The sequence below is a fragment of the Oryx dammah genome, unplaced genomic scaffold, assembly GCF_014754425.2.
Source record: "Oryx dammah isolate SB20612 unplaced genomic scaffold, SCBI_Odam_1.1 HiC_scaffold_27, whole genome shotgun sequence".
NCBI classification, from domain to species: domain Eukaryota; kingdom Metazoa; phylum Chordata; class Mammalia; order Artiodactyla; family Bovidae; genus Oryx; species Oryx dammah.
The window spans coordinates 29,763,724-29,779,556 of record NW_024070211.1 but is presented as its reverse complement, the minus strand read 5'-3'; the positions used below and the strand labels follow the sequence as shown (position 1 = coordinate 29,779,556).

At 54.6% G+C, this 15,833-nt stretch overlaps 1 protein-coding gene across 7 annotated transcripts in view; it reads right to left on the bottom strand.

Annotated features, from left to right (window-relative positions):
* Positions 1 to 9,864: 9,864 nt before the first annotated feature.
* TNS1 (tensin 1) overlaps positions 9,865 to 15,833 on the bottom strand; it is a 210,235-nt gene continuing 204,266 nt past the window's right edge. For all 7 annotated transcript variants that reach the window (XM_040228387.1, XM_040228386.1, XM_040228388.1 and 4 more), the window contains one exon: positions 9,865 to 14,711. In XM_040228387.1, coding sequence (XP_040084321.1) covers positions 14,567 to 14,711 — 145 coding nt within the window. In that variant the 3' untranslated portion in view covers positions 9,865 to 14,566. The remainder of the gene's footprint in view (positions 14,712 to 15,833) is intronic.

The following is a 15,833-nucleotide window of genomic DNA, read 5'->3' as shown; positions in this document are numbered from 1 at the left end:
CCATGGTCTCCAGTCCTGCCCCCGGTAAGTAATGAAGCTGGGGACCAGCTCCAATCTGCAGGGTGGAGAAGAGGGGGGCAGATGACTGATGCTGAAAACAGAGGCCACCAGCTATCCATCCCCACCACCTCCTGGAGCTTTCAATAAACAGCCTGCCTCTAAGTGGTCGATTACGCTCAGCTTCCAGCTTTCAACCCACCGTGTCCCTTAAGCCTTGGAAGTTGGCTCCACTGGCAGCCCACTGTGACCTCTTCCAGAAGATGCTCCGAGTGCCTGCAGTGCCCCTATTGGCCACTGGAGGGAGCGCTAGGCCCGCGATCGCACTAAGAAGCCATTGCCCAGTGTGGACTATCGCAAAAATCCCAGCCCTGGCCTCTCTGCCCCAAGCCTAAGCCCCTCCTGCCCCTCCTCCAAGGTCCCTGGGAAGAGAGGTTCCCCTGGTCTCCATGCCCCAAGAGGGAACACAGGCAGCGGTAACTGCCAAAGCCCTGTCTATCTCCTTGGGTCGGGACTGAGAGGGATCGCTGGTAAAAAGGGGACGGGATGGGAAACAGGAGGAGGAGAGAAGATGCAGATAGGAAGAGATAGGTGAAGGAGCCAGACAGGCAGGGCGAATCCAGACGAGGGCCCGCCACCCTCCTCTGGTGTCTGCGTCCCCTCCCTCCCTGCCTGTTCACCTGGTCCAGCCAGTCTCCTTAACAGCAATCCAGGACTTGGGGTTAGTAGAGGCTGGACCAGCGAGCTCCTGGAGCAGGAAGCCAAGAAGAGGAAGTGGGTGAGATGGCTGTAATGCCACCCGAGCCCACACAAAGGCTAACCTGCCGCTCACCTGGTTCTCACCTCTCTTATCTCCACGTGGGATAGAGTTCGCGGGCTTTAGTCACTGGAGGCGTGTCACTGAGTACAGGCTTCTCCTTCCCCCACTGACCCTGCTGATACCACTGCTTAGGTATCAGGAAGCCTCTCCTGAAAGGCTACCCCCAGGGGGCTTCAGATTTCCAGGACAAATCGCCTTCCTTCTCATCTCTACCCACCTCACCTCGACTTCTGATACAGGTGAAAGCCAGGCCAATGCAACCAGCTGGAAGCAGAGAGAAGCACTGAGGAAAAGAAGTTAGCAATGGGTCAAAGTCAAGGTTTTTGCAAAGCTGTCCACACTTGCTGTTTTTCTCCTCTTCCTGGCCACCTGATGAGAAGAGCCGAGTCCTTAGAAAAGACCCTGATGCTGGGAAAGATTGAAGGCGGGAGAGAAGAGGGCAACAGAGGATGAGATGGTTAGATGGCATCACCAACTCAATGGACATGAGTTTGAGCAAGCTCCGGGAGATGGTGAAAGGCAAGGAAGCTTGGCGTGCTGCAGTCCACAGGGTCGGAAAGAGTCGGACACAACTGAGCGACTGAACACCACCAATCACTAATCAAGCCACCAGTTCTACACCTGTTGCGAGCCTTTTTGAGCCAGGTGCCACGCTAAGCCTCCTCCTCAGCCCACAGCCGCACTACCCTACTGTCACTCTTTTGCCAAGAGAAAAGGGGACTTTCTCATCGTCAATCAATAACCTTCTCTGTGGCTCTTTCGACTTGATTCCAAGGGAGACTTGGACTGTTGACCAGCCATTCCCTCCTTCTAGAAGCTCTCACTCCTCTCACCTATTGAGACAGCAGTCCATCCAGGCTCACCGCCTTCCTTCTGAGAACTCTTATCTTCATGGCACCCTCTTCCTAGAACCCTCTCCTCTGAAAGGATGAGAAACTCTCTGATACCTGGGGCTTCGAGAGCACCCAGGCATTGAGACAGGTCCACCTGGACCTCAAGTCCCCAGTCCAGGGGCTCAGCCTGAGACATCCATCTTCTGGTCTGGGGGGCCTGGAAATCGGGCTGCTCTCTCTACAGTAGTTCCTGGACCACACGTGGAGCACAGGGACCTCTATGCTGTTGTCCCAGTCCTAATGCTTCATGTCTTGTCCCTTCTGTAAGGACAATGTTGAGAAGCCCAGGCAGCAAATCTCCCCCTTCCCCCAGGCCCTTTCTTTCTTCCTTTCTCCAGTCCAGGCAAGAACTTGGATGGTCCCCAGCTTGTGTCAGGCACTCACTGCAGCACAACCTGCTACATCCTGGGAGGAAGCGGTCAAGGTGTCCAAGTACACAGACCCAGCTGCTGGGGGCCAGCCTCTTCTTGTGACAGAAGGGGCCCGTTGGGCTGTGCAGCCACCCCACCTGGAATCTGCTCTCACTCTGAATCTTTACCTCCTGCCCTTCAGGTCCATTGCCCAGTAAACATTCCCACCTGGAATTCTCAGAGTGGCTCTTCTCAACATGACCAACTTCCAACACTCTGCTTGGTGTGCCATCAAGGTGCAAGCAGCTGTTCTCAACCCTTCTCCTTCCATCACCCCTACACTTGATCACTGGTTGAACTTTTCCATTTCTACCTGCTTAGCCTCCCCCGAGTGTGGTCCTAGAAAGAAGCATGGAGTCACCCCCCACCTCCTGCCTCTGAAACAACAGAGGAGCTCTGTTTCCCTCTGGCATCAGAATGTAAGTCAGAAGAGCTGCTCCCCAGACCCACTCTCCTCTTCTTCCTTTAGTAACAAGTCCCTGGTTGGGCTCATGCCTGCACAGCTTAAAAGTGGCCTTTCCCAGCAGCTAGTTGAATCCATGTGACAGTGTTGGCCACAACAACTGAGCAGAAACAATGTGTACAGTGGAAACAATGTATTCTGTCCGTAAGAAGAAGGGCATGCCCTTTCCTTCCTCTTTTCCTGCTTTCCACTGCTGGAATGCAGCTGCAATGACAGGAGCTGGAGCAACCATAATGGACCATGTATTGAGGATGGCAGAGCAACAAAACTGAAGGGCCTGGGATCCCTGGACAGCTCCATGGGGAGAGCTATAATGCAAGCCAGAGCCTTTACTTGAGGGAGAAATAAATTTTTATCTCATGTAAGTGTTTGCTCATTTGAAATCTATTATAGAAGCTGAACCAATATGTTAAATGATACAGAACTAAAGAGATCTTAAGTCCATTTATGTAGAATTTTCCAGCTATGAGATCTTGAGCAAACCACTTAATCTTTCTAAGCTTTCATTTCCCTAGCTGTATACCTATTCCCCAGGGTCATTTTATCAACAAATAAATGAGATAACATCTAATACAATACCTAACCTATAGTTGGGGTTCAACAGATGTTGAAACAGACAGCCCAGTCATCTTTGCAAAATGCCAACCTGATCCTAACACCCTGTTGGTTAAAAACCTTCAAAAAAAACTTCCACTGCTTTTATGACAAACACCAAACATGTCACATGACCCAGTAAGCCCCGCCTCACCCGCCCACCCTTCCTGGTCCCACCTCCCCCTCACCCGGCTCCAAGGGTTGCACTGGCCTTGTCGTTACCTCACTCCTTCCACAAACACTGATAGAGGTCTTCCCGCATACCAGACACTGTGCTGGGCCTTTAGAAACAGACCTGGGTCCTTGCTCTTAGGGACTTAACAGTCCAGTGGGGGAGTGGGAAAATATTATATATATAAATAATAAACCTGGCTAACATGGATGACCATTTGCTGGTGGCCAGCTGCTGTTTCAAGCTGTTTTTACAAGTATAGACTCCTCATTCTTACAACCACCTCCCACTATTACTATCCCACATCTACAAATGTGGGAACCGCAAGGTCAAGGAGCCGGCCAAAGGTCGCACAACTAGTACTGCTGCTGCTGCTAAGTCACTTCAGTCGTGTCCAACCCTGGGCGACCCCATAGACGGCAGCCCACCAGACTCCCCTGTCCCTGGGATTCTCCAGGCAAGAGCACTGGAGTGAGTTGCCATTTCCTTCTCCAACAACTAGTACAGCCAGAGCTAAAATTTGAACCCAGGCAGTCTGACACCACAGCCTGTGCACATAACTACCTTTCTACCTGGCCGCCAAAGGAGTGTCAAGTGATACTGTCAAAGCTATTCCCCAGGGGAGGCACAAGGGTTCAGACCCACCCGCCCCCTCCCGTCCCTGGACGGGCTCTTGGCACATGCTATTCCCCCGCCTGCAACACCTTACTCCCCTCATTGCCCAAGTCCACTCCTATTCACTCTGGACCTTAACATTCAGGAACTGTCACTTCCTAAGGGACACCTTCTTGGCCTTCCCAGACCATCCACAGCTATTTGCAAACTCTGGTCGCATGATGTGCCTTCCCTCCAGGGTACTTACCACACTGTGACACCGCATTTGCTGATGCTTTATAGGTGGTCCCTGCTCTCCCTTCCCCACTGCCCTTAGGCTGGGATGCTACAATATGAAAAAAACACCCCAGGATTGTTTAGCGCCTCACATATAGATGCTCAGTAAATATTTGGTGAATTAAGAAACTGGAGTGACTGACTTACCCAAGGTGGCCCTGAGGTTTCCACGGCTGGGAGGCTTTCTTCATCACTCCTGGCGGTCTCCTGCCCTCATCAAGGCCTCCCCACCACGTGCCCCAACTCCTGAAATCTGCAAACACCCGAGTCCCCGAGGGAAGGCCAATGGTGCTGCCATCAGACCATGCTCAAGCAGGATCTGGTGCTGGAGGAGGGTGGCGGAGGGGGCCTGGTGACCTTACGGACACCTCACACTTTCCCAGGACCTTACCCTGGAATGTGAGGTTTCCCAGGACCAAGCAGAAGTCAGGGGATGGAGCGGGGGCTGAGAGGAGGGACCCAGAACCCGGACATCCTGTCTAGATGACCAGAGATGATCTCTAAAACCCCATAAAAGCTGGAGCCACGGAGGCGGCTGACCACCATCCCCTAAGCGCTGCGGTCTGGAGTCAGGAGCCAGTGAGATCGATATCGTTCGGGAGGCTTTCAGCTACAAGTCATCTCTGCTGCCAAGTCTCCCCAGAGGCCTGAGGAAATGTGTGGAGGAGGCAAGAGGCACAAGAAAAGGCAGGGAAAGTGCATATTCCTGAAGGGCCAACAGCCTGTAGCAGACCCAGGGACATGCTTCACGCCACACACTCTCAGTCCTCACACTTCCGGGGAAGGTGCTAGCCCATTTTACTGATGAGGAAACTCGGGCCCAGAGGAGGAAAAAAAAACCTCCCTGAGATCCCAGCAAAGCCAGAACCAAACCCAGCCAAGCCTGGCTCTTAGGCCCCCAGGCGCCGAGGCAGGACACCTCGGCGGTTCTCCGTGGCTGCAGGGTCCCGCCCTACCTGCACTACCAGCTCCGGCCGGAAGAGGGGGCGCTCCCAGGCTAAGCCCGCAGCCTGGCCGGGGATGGAGACTGGGAGGGGGGCCCCTCACCCTCGCAGGAACCCGGACCTCAGCCCTCCCAAAGGGTCCTTTCCCTTAGCACCAGCCCTCTCTCCCCTGACCTCCCTGCGGCCCTCACCTATGACACTGCGACGCCCAGCGAGGGCTGACCGTCTCCTCCAAGAGAGGCCTCCAAGAGATGGGGTGCTGCCAGCACCCCATCCTCCTCACGCCGTCTCTTCTCCAAGCCAAACTCTTCTCCCCCAGCTGCAGCTCGCTCAGGTGCCATGTGCGGTAGGCACCCGGCCCTCCGGAGGGTCTGACCCACAGGACTCACCCGGGGTGCTCTCTCCCCTCTCTGATCTGCCGGCTCTGCTAATTAACGCAGCAAGGGGCGGGCTCACGGTGGGGGCGGCCCTGGCCCATCGCTGGCCTGGTACCCCTGGGCCTGAACGCTCACTAGAGTTGGAAAGAAGGAAGGAATAGAGATGCCTACTGTGGATACTCAGCACAGCCCAAGGGCCCGAGTCTATTAGTGTGTGTGTGTGTGTTCCTACACTTACTGCTGGTGTTTTTAGAAGCAGTGTATCCTTTCCACATTTTGAACTGCTAAAAACTGTTGATACTAATAGTCATTCTCACCAATTAATGAGGGAAATCTAGTTCTTGAAAAGCAGGCCTACTTTGGTCTGGGCTTGCCGGGTGGCTCAGTGGCAAAGCATCTGTCTATAGTGCAGGAGCCATGGGAAACTCGGGTTTGATCCCTGAGTTGGGAAGATCCCCTGGAGGAGGGCATGACAACCCACTCCAGTATTCTTGCCTGAAGAATCCCGTGGACAGAGGAACCTGGCGGGGTACCAGTGAGGAGGAACTCCAGAGCTCCTGGAGTTCGATTCTCCAGGCCCTTCCCTCCCCATCACTGTCTGTCTGCGGGCCCTAGAGGGCACATTTCCTCCAGAGACTGGCCCTTAGGAGGGTTGGGAACAGCCCAGCCTGGGTGCAGGGGAGGGACACTTGGATGGCATTCTGCCCCAAGGAGGAGGGGCCTGGGGAAGGGCTGACCATGGGAAGCCCACATCCATCCCGGGGGACCTCTCCCCACTCTGCTCTCCGCCCCCCAACCCATCTCCAGTGCACACACCTGCCGTGGAAGAGTCCACCTAAGGATTGCTGCCTGTAGAATCCCTGGGGAGAGATGGAAGACCCCAGCGCCCCAGCTGGACCTCAGACCAATTGACTCACCCTCTGGGTGGGACCCAGGCTTTGCTCCTTTTCAGCCCAGTCTGACACTGAGTGCGAGACTCCTCACCTCCAGTCCCCAGCCCCACTCCCTGCCCCACCTGCCTTCCCCTCAGCTGATACTCCTGGCCCTTCCCGGGTCATACTCTGCTCACTCCCTGCACCATCTGCTGCAACAGGAGTTCCTGCTTGCCAGGGCCGGGCCTCTCCCCTAAGAGGGCCCCGCCTCTGGAGGGACTCCAGAATCCCATCAGCAGGGCAGGCCCCAGGGTAAGGCTTAGGGCGACTTAGCCCTGTGGAGACCCAAACAGGAGCACTGCAGTCCTGACGTTTCAGGAGGCGCCAAGGCAAGGCCTGGGCTCTGTATCTCAGGCCCTGGGGTCGAGTCCCAGCTGTATGATACCAGCTGACTGATCACACAGTCCCAGCTGTGTGATGCTTGGACTTCAGTGGCCGTGCAGGCTTCCTGGGGGTCTTCTTAACATGAAGATTCTGGTCCGCAGGTCTGAGGTGGGACTAAGAGCTCCCACCCTTCTAATAAGCTCCCGGCCGATGCTTAGGCTAACAGAGCTGGGGCTACACTTTTTACAAGAAATGAGAAGATTTTTAGAATTCTGCTCCATGTTGCATGGCAGCCTGGATGGCGGTGGGGAGAGGGTTGGGGGGAGAATGTATACATGTATTTGTATGGCTGAGTCCCTTGGCTGTTCACTTGAAACTATCACAACATTGTGAATCAGCTATCCCGATACAAAATTGAAAGTTCAAAAAACAATTTTTAATTAAAAAAAAAAGAAGAAGCGAGAAAGTCCTTTAGGTTTTCCATGTACTAAGGTGGGTCATAAGCAGCCACCTCCCCACCCCTCCCTCAGCTGCAGCCCTTTGCCCTCCTCGGGGCACCAGGAGCGCAGCTGGCCCCACTCTGCTTCACTGTTTAGGTCCCTCCTAGCCAGGCTAGCTCAGCCAGGCGCACAAGCCTGGTTCTCGTCCCCTGTACCAGGCCCAGCCTCGGGCACCCACATGGCTCCACAGCTGGGTAGCCTCAGAGGGTGCCCTCCATCACACACCAGGAGCCCTGGGCCACTCCCCAGGAAGCCGCCGCAACTGCCCAGCCCTTGACCTCCTCCTGCCTGAGCAATGCCATCAGTGTGCTCTCCTGCCTGCCCATTGCTCATTAGTCCGTCTTTTCCATCTTTTCCTTCTGATGAGAACTGTGAGAAGAAGAGGTGTGAGCTAGGAAGTCAGCTCCCTGGGTTCTTAACCTGGCTCTGCCACTTGGCAACGTTATGGTTTTGAGCATTCTCTGAACCCCCATGAAACTTTTTCTTTCTCTGTAAAGTGAAGACAAGGACACAGCCCTTATCTCACTGGGTGTGTGCCTGTGAGAAAATACACACAGTGCTTAGCACTTCGCAGGTGTGCTAAATACTGGCCATCCCCAGTAGTGACAAGCATCAGCTCTGCCCAGTTAGAAGCTACGTGACCTCTCAAAGCCTCAGTTTCCTTGTTTGGCACATGAGTGTGACAACTCCTGCCACATGGGTCCTTTGTGAAGATGAGACAGGATGAAGCCTAGCACAGGGTAGGGTGCATAGGGTGCTAATCATCTGTCACGGGTGGGGTACCTGTGTGCCCACATGTCCTCGTCCCTGAGACCGGCAGTTCTCGAAATCTAGTCTGGGACCTCAGGGATCCCCTGAGACCCTTTCAGAGGTATTGTAAAGTCAAAACTATCAAAGGTAATTTCTTAATAATACTAAGTTGTTACTCGTCTTTTTCACTCTCCTTTCCCCGCGAGTGTATGTTGGAGTTTTCCAGAGAAGCGAATGTGTAATATCACAACACAGGGAGAACAGGAGGAGATAGGAGAGTCCAGCTGGCTTCTGCCAAGCCAGGCATGAAAGAGGCTTTTCAGAAATGCTAAACAGTGTCTTCTTTCTCCCTCACTCCTTTTAATTTTAGAGAATATCATTTTTCATAAAAATGTTGTTTATGGGAACGTGTGGTGAGTTTAATATTGCTGTGGAAGTGAATAAACATTTTTAAATGTTTTCAGTTTCAACTCACAATATGGCAACTATAGAAAGAGAGAACTCATGTGAACAAAAGCTCTTTGAGGTCCTCAGTGATTTTTTTTTTAATTGTTCGTTCATTTATTTATGGCCGCACTGGGTCTTCACTGCTGCACACGGGCTTTCTCTAGTTGCAGCAAGCGGGAGCTACTCTCTAGTTGCAGCGAGAGAGATTCTCATTGCAGTGGCTCCTCTTGTGGCAGAGCACAGACTCTAAGGCACGTGGGCTCAGTAGCTGGGGCGTGTGGGTTTAGTTACCCCACAGCATATGGAATCTCCCTGGACCAGGAATCGAGCCTGTGTCTCCTACATTGGCAGGTGGATTCTTGACCAGTGAGCCTCCAGGGAAGTCCTCCTCAGTAATTTGTGTTAATGTAAAGGAGTCCTTAGACCAGAGAGTTTGAGAAGGCTGCCATGTGTCATGGTCCTCACTGTGCTGGCCACATGGGGGTCTCAGCACACACTCGCCCAAATCAGCTCATCCAAGCTCAAATCAACTCAACAGGGACCTGCAGTTGATGTTCTTTAAGAGTCTCTGAGATCTCCCAAGGAGCGCTGCACCGTGCTAGCATGCCGCACTGCAAACCTTACGAATTGCAGAGGATTTACCCAGGACCACAAGGCTGGGTGTCCAAGTGAGATACACACCTGCTATCTAATTGGCAGCCAGAGGTTTTCCTAGCAGCCTCTGTTCCCCCATCCTCTGATAAACCTCGCCCCTTCAGGGACCAGCACTGCCCCATTCTCAGCCCCAGTGGTTCAGAAGGCTCCAGAGACAGTCATGTGACCCAGACCCAGTAGGAGAGGTTGGTTCAGAACTAGCTACATGACCCAATCAGGGTCTATCAGCCAGTGAGCATTTGTCCCAAGTTGTCGTTGAAAAGAGCTCTCTTTTCACTGGTAGGATGAAAGCCTGGGGCCTCACGGGGCCATAGTCTAGAGCATCTGATGGTACCACCCATGAGATAGAGGTTGCCTGAGAATTAAGCCAAATTTGGAAACAAATTCCTGCTTCTACCATTTGAGCACCTGGATTCAGCTGTGCTTGGACTTCTTGGTCATGTGTGCCGGCTAACACCTTTTTTCCCTTAAATCAATGTGAGTTGAGTTTCTCTTCTAGCTAAGAGTCTGAAAAACTCATTGTAATCAGACCCAAGACCTGGCTGGTGGGGAAGTTTTGGGAGAACTTGGGGTGAGTCATCCCTCAGCAGGACCCCTGAAGCCCACCACAGGCCCAGAGCCTGGGTGGGACACTCTTGCCCACTGGAAGCGCAACAGAGCCCCTTTCCCAACAACAGAGCTAGTTAACAACACACAGATTTTTCTTTCACTTTATCATTTATAAAGCCATACAATGGATCGCAAAGAAACAGAGCAGCTGTACAGGAGTGAAACAGCTTCAGTGTACAATACATTCATATCCAGGATAAGTAGCATACATCAGGGTTTATACAAGGTGACAGAGGTTACAGGCACAAAGATACAAAATAGAAAGTATATTTCCATCTATATAAATACACAGCCAGGGGAACGGGAGGATGCTGGATTTTCCCACAGAGGGTCTGGGAGGCAGGGGCAGGAGTGGGGGTAAGGAATTCCTTACATCTGTTTTGAATGGCATGTCAGAGAGGAGAGAGGTGGGGAAGCAGCATGCCCGCACACACGTGCTCTCTCTCACACAGACACGAACCACACATGGGCACACGGGAGAGTCTCCGGCTGCTGAACACTGATTAGAAACAAAAGTGGGCTGTCCTTTACAGTTAACCTTGCCGCTGGGAAGCGCCCAGGTGTGGGAAGTAGACAGAGGCCCTCCAACATTTCGGCCACCTGAGGACAGAGGCACACCGCTGTGTGGTTGATCCCCATCGCCACTGACACTGAGATTCCCCCGGTCGGGGGACCCTACAAGCCTCGCCTCCCGATTCCTCTCGCCACTGGGTGATAGTGAACTTGACATCCCATTGCCCACCACCTCCAACCCAACTCCTAAGTTCCCTAAAGAGACAAGCAAAATACGCGCGCACACACACACCCACACTTGCACACACGCGCACACACTTTCTGTGTTACCACTGGCCAGGGCACTCCAGTCTCAGGATGCCGGGGCCTGGACCCGGGTGAAGAGTGGCCCCGGGATGCTGCCCCCACAGCCTCTCCCAGGACTCCAAGGGTGGGGAGATGTAGATAGAGGCAGCAGGACGCCCTTAGAAAAGACATTGGCCCCCTTGATTCCCCCAGACTCTGGAGCTGGAAAAGACCAAAGCAGGGGACAGGGCCCAGGAGACAGAGCTGGTGACAATGCAGGAAAAGGGAGCAGAGACGGTGGTCTAGGTACAGACTCGTCCACAGACCCCTGGTGGTGTAGGGGGTCTGCCCAACCTCTGCTCGGCCCATCTGAGTGGGCAGAAGAATGCCCAGCTCCTCTCCCTTCGGGGACCCCCTTTCAGAGAATCACATCTGTTCCACCAGCTCCCCCTTAGAGTCACGCAACCACGGGGCCCCCACCCCTATCCCGTCTGTCTCTGACACACCCAGGGATCCCTCCAAACCCTGCCAGGGGAGAAGGAATCCTGGCAGTCCACAAGCATCTGGAACTGCTGTGGGAGAACTGCCAATGAGGCCCTGGGTCAAAGGGCCTTTCCCAAATCTAGGACACAAAGTCTTTGTCCCTGGAACACCTGGCTGGAGGCGGGGCAGCCAGAACACCACGACTGCAGGGCAGGGGCATCGCTCACCCCTGGGGCTCCATCCAGCAGCCCCCTTCCTCCCCACTTCCCCTCTGAGGTCACCTCTCCCCCGTTCCCATGCCCAGTTCTCCCCTCTGGCTCCATCTGGGAAGGGCTGCCTGCACCTGGCTGGGCCTCTGTCCCTGCTGTCACTTCCCTGCCCCACCCCCTCCCCCACCAGATACCATACAAGGCAGCTATGGCATACTGCCTCAGAGGCCTGACTGCACAGCAAGATGCAGGTTGGGCCTGGGGCTGCAGCCCGAGCCTGCCTGGGGTCTCCGTCCCTGCCCCCCAAGCTGAGCAGGGCCTCCTGCCTACGCCTCCCAGCCCCTTTCTCATCCCCCACTCCCCAGCCCACTTTCAAGACCAGAAGGGGCACTCTCCTGGCTGATGAACAGATTCAACAATAAACAGCAAGGAAGATTGAGGGGGAGGAGTGGGGAGAAAAAAGGATAAACATTTACACAATAATAACAATACTCATTAAAAGTGCTTTCTTTTAAAGGAAATCTTTGGCAAGAACATACTGCAATGCTATGGTGTGTGTGTGTGTGTGTGTGTGTGTGTGTGCGCACGCGCGTGTGCGTGTTGTGTGCACGTGTGCAGGGCGCATGGGCCTAACCTGTGAGACACGGAGGGTTACGGTGTCTTCCCAAGAACTGTCTGACCCACAGATGAGACTGCGGTGGAGATTGGGGTAACCCTTCCCCATCGTTCTTCTGAACAGGCCACATGCTAGGAAACTGGCTCCTTCCAGAAGCATGTGGGGCAGGGGGTGGATCAGCTTTCGAGCATCTCCTGGGGCCTTCCCAGAGTCGCACACGGTTCAGGTCTGAGTGGGGTGGGGTCTGGCTGGTCATGCCTGGTGGTGGGCTGCTGGTGGGCGATGGAAAAGCACGTGTGAGAGGTCTGACGCTCCGCCCGGCCATCCAGACCAGGAGGAAAGAGTCCCCGGGCAGTCCAGTGGGAGATTTACAAAGGAAGTAGGTGGGGATATCCTCTTCCGTCTGGGAAGAGAGTTGGGGTTAGGTAGGGAATGAAAGAGGGGAAATCGGGGTGTCTGGCTTGAAGGCCTCAGGGGGAGGAGCCCCTGGGATGAACCTCGGTCACCAAGAACAAGGTTTCCATCTTTGGAAAGTGGAGGGGAGTGCTCCCCGCCATCTTCAGACGCTCTCCTTTCCAACTCCCTGAAACAGAATGGCCACACAGATACAGCTTCTTGGAAAAGAAAAACTACAAGACGCACATGTCACCCACGCCCACCATGCGCACCCGTGTCCCTGCAGGCTCACGCACCTGCCCTTGCAGGGCCCGCAAGGAGGCGGGCAGCTCCCCCGGCATCTCTGGGGTCTGACAGCCGGGCCTGGGCTTGCCAAAAATGAGAAGGGATGAAGGGGGTGAAACACGGGTACCCCCTCTCCGCTGAGCCCCCATCAGAGTCTAGGGAAGGCCAAGGCCTGGTCAAGGAGACCCCTGATTGCTCCAAGGATGAAGGCCCTGACCTTTCAGGCTTCGCTTAGAGTACAGAGAGGGATGGGGATTGGATTATGCTGGGGAGGCAACAAAGCAGTATGGGAAAATAATAAATACTTCTTGTCAATTTGCCTATTCTTTTTTTTTTAACCTTTTCTTATATTTTATTAGCTTACAGATTCTGTCAGTATGTCTCACATATATATTATATATATTTATATATCAGTACAGTGCCTCTCTCTAGGGAACCCAGAGGCTTAAGAAGCTACTCAAGGATGGAGTCCTGGTGGATTTTTCCATACGGCTTAGAGTGCTTGGGTGGTGGTCAGGGGGTTCCCAGTTGCCCAGCTGGACTCTCAGCCCTTCGACCTAAATGTGTGCCTTCTGCCCTCTGGTCCATGGCAGCTGGGCTTTGGAGGAGAAACAAGGGAGAAGGGTGGGGAGTAAGGCTTTGGTATCAGAGCAGGCCATGTGGTATGCAGCGAGCAGCCCCCAGAGCTCTGGCCAGCTACCCTGGACAGCCCAGCAAAATTAGACCCCCAAATCCTTACAGAGGGGGCACAGGATCTACAGGGGTCTCCCCTGGGTCTCGCCAAGCAGGGCTTCTAGAAGCAGGTCCCGGGATGAGCCCCAACACGGGGATCCCACAGGACAGAACAGGGCAGGGCAGGGCAGGAAGTCTCGATCCCCAGCACCCTAAAGGCATCCTGAACGCAGGCCACATCTGAGAAGGGCTGATCTGGGACACGAAAGCCAAGAAGGGGCTGAGGACTGGGAGCGACGGGAGCCCCCTATCTGCCCCAAGGCTGGGCCACATGCTTCAGGAAAGGCTCCCCAAGCTGGGCAGCCACCCTTCCTGAGGGGTCTCTTCCCCAAAGCCCTGGACACATCTGTCGTCATCTTCTCAAACCATCGCCCCAGCCTCCAGGTGCCGGCAGGTCAGGAGGAATGCTACAGCACGGCCAGCCCCACTCCGTGGGGGTCTCTGATGGGGAGAAGGGGCTGGCGGCCCTGAAGGCTGTTAGAGCAGGTGCAGGGACCAGGAAAGTCCATTATCTACAATGCCGGGTGGACTTTCGCCCCCTCCTTGCTGCCCTGTTACCCCAACCCCAGACTCTTTCTTTCTTTGGACGGTGTGCACTGTGTGTGCAAACACAGGGGACAAGTACACCTGTTTATAATTCTAGCTGAGAGGCAAACAGAAATCAGTGAGTGAGGATGTGGGCGTGGCCATATATACACCCCATAAGCACACCCACAAACTGTACATCGGAGGCAGAGCAGAGAGACCTTAGGTGCCTGGGGTCTGAGATACTTTCAGAAGCAAAAGTTCTGCCACTGGACGTCCCATGCGGGCTCTTTTTGGTTTGGTGATCTACCCCAGAGGTGGCCAGAGAAAGATTCTCCACGGGATTTCTCCTTGTAAAACAGTTGGGTTAGGGAGGAAGAGCTTTTCCATTTTCATTCAAAACGTGGGTCTCCAAGGAGATCAGTCCTGTCTCCCCCAAGGAGCTCCATCAGAGGGTGGAGGGGGACTTTGGTGGACCTGGTGAGTTTTGGAGGCTCTGGGGGTTTCGTAGTATCCGTCTCCCCAGGGGAATCTGAGTTATTCTCCTCCATCTCTTTCTGTCTTCCTTTCTCTCTCCCCTTCCCCGCTCAATTCACTTCCCTCTCCCCACATGACACTTTCTTCTCTCCTTCTCCAAAACGGCCCCAAGTCCTCCTTCTGGATTCAAGGATGGTCGGGATTTATAGGTTCCCTCCCCACAAGCCCCATCCCAGCGGCCCTGGCCCCTGGCAAGGCCGGTGGGGGCTCATCTCCTCTGGCTAGCACTCAGCATGACCTTGGAGACAAAGCTGACGATGGCGGAGGCCGGCTGGCTGGGGTCAAGCTCGGCAAAGAGGTGGCAGGCGTTGTCCGTGGCGCTCCCCTGTTTTCGGGCCACAAAACCGAAGAGCCTGCAGGGACAGGAGACAGGTGACAGGCGTGAGTGGGGAGCAGGAGGAGTCCCGGGCCTTGGCGAGGCACCCGGGGGGACAGGCTCCTCTTCGCTCCCTTCCCCGGCTTTCCCCACCTCCCCGAGCACTGAGCACTGAGGGTGACGCACACGAGAAACCCTCTTTTCCCTTCACCAGCAAGGAACCAGCACTGGAGATGGCACGTCACTTGTTCCAGCAGAAAATCCCCCTGGCGGGGGGTAGGCGAGAAGCAGGAGGAGGCGCTGGAGGCAAACGAGCGACAAGACCAGACAGCAAGAGGTGGGGATGATGCCAAAAATAAAACGGAACATTCCTCAACCAGCTTCTCTTGGCCCGGCCCTGCCACACCCCTGGCCGACTGTTCTTACACACAACACATAAACAAAACGCCATCTGCCTGTCAAAGGGCTCGTTCTCAGACATCACAGAGGGTCGGGGAGACCAAAGGACGAGAGGCCACTGTCCCCCACCACATACACACATGTACACACACACACACACACACTTTTCCTGTGCTTTAGAGAATGGGAAGGGGGAGGGACCCCACACCTGTTCCCCCACCCTGACTCTCCACACTAGGACTGGAGTGACGGAGCATTCTCTCTTTGCAAAACAGAGTTAAAAATATGAGCGCAGAGAACAGAATGTAAGCTCAAGTCCCCTCCCAGTCGGCACGTTGCTAATTCGAGCTGGATGGGGAAATCAGGACAGCTGGGGATTCCAATGGAAACCCCTTGCCCAGGACTGGACACAGCAGCTAAAATTAGCCAGGCTGGGTCTGGCTTGCCATCCCGTGCACACATGCATGTGTACACACACACATACACACACACGGGGCTTCCCACAGCTTTGCTCTTTCCAAATGTGTTTCAGGGGTTGAATCAACCCAGTCAGCTCAGCCTGGTGTGATCATCTGCACAGGAGGCAGGGAAGGTTGGGCCTGTGGACCACACCCAGAGCCCCTTCCCCAGCCTTGCAGGAGTGAGGGGGTGGGGGCGTCCTCAGTGCAGTGGAGGGAGCCGAGGGTAGAGGGCTCCGAGCTGCCCGCACAACGAGCCAACCCACCCCAGCTCGCTTCTGCCTAGATGAGAGCCAGTCAAC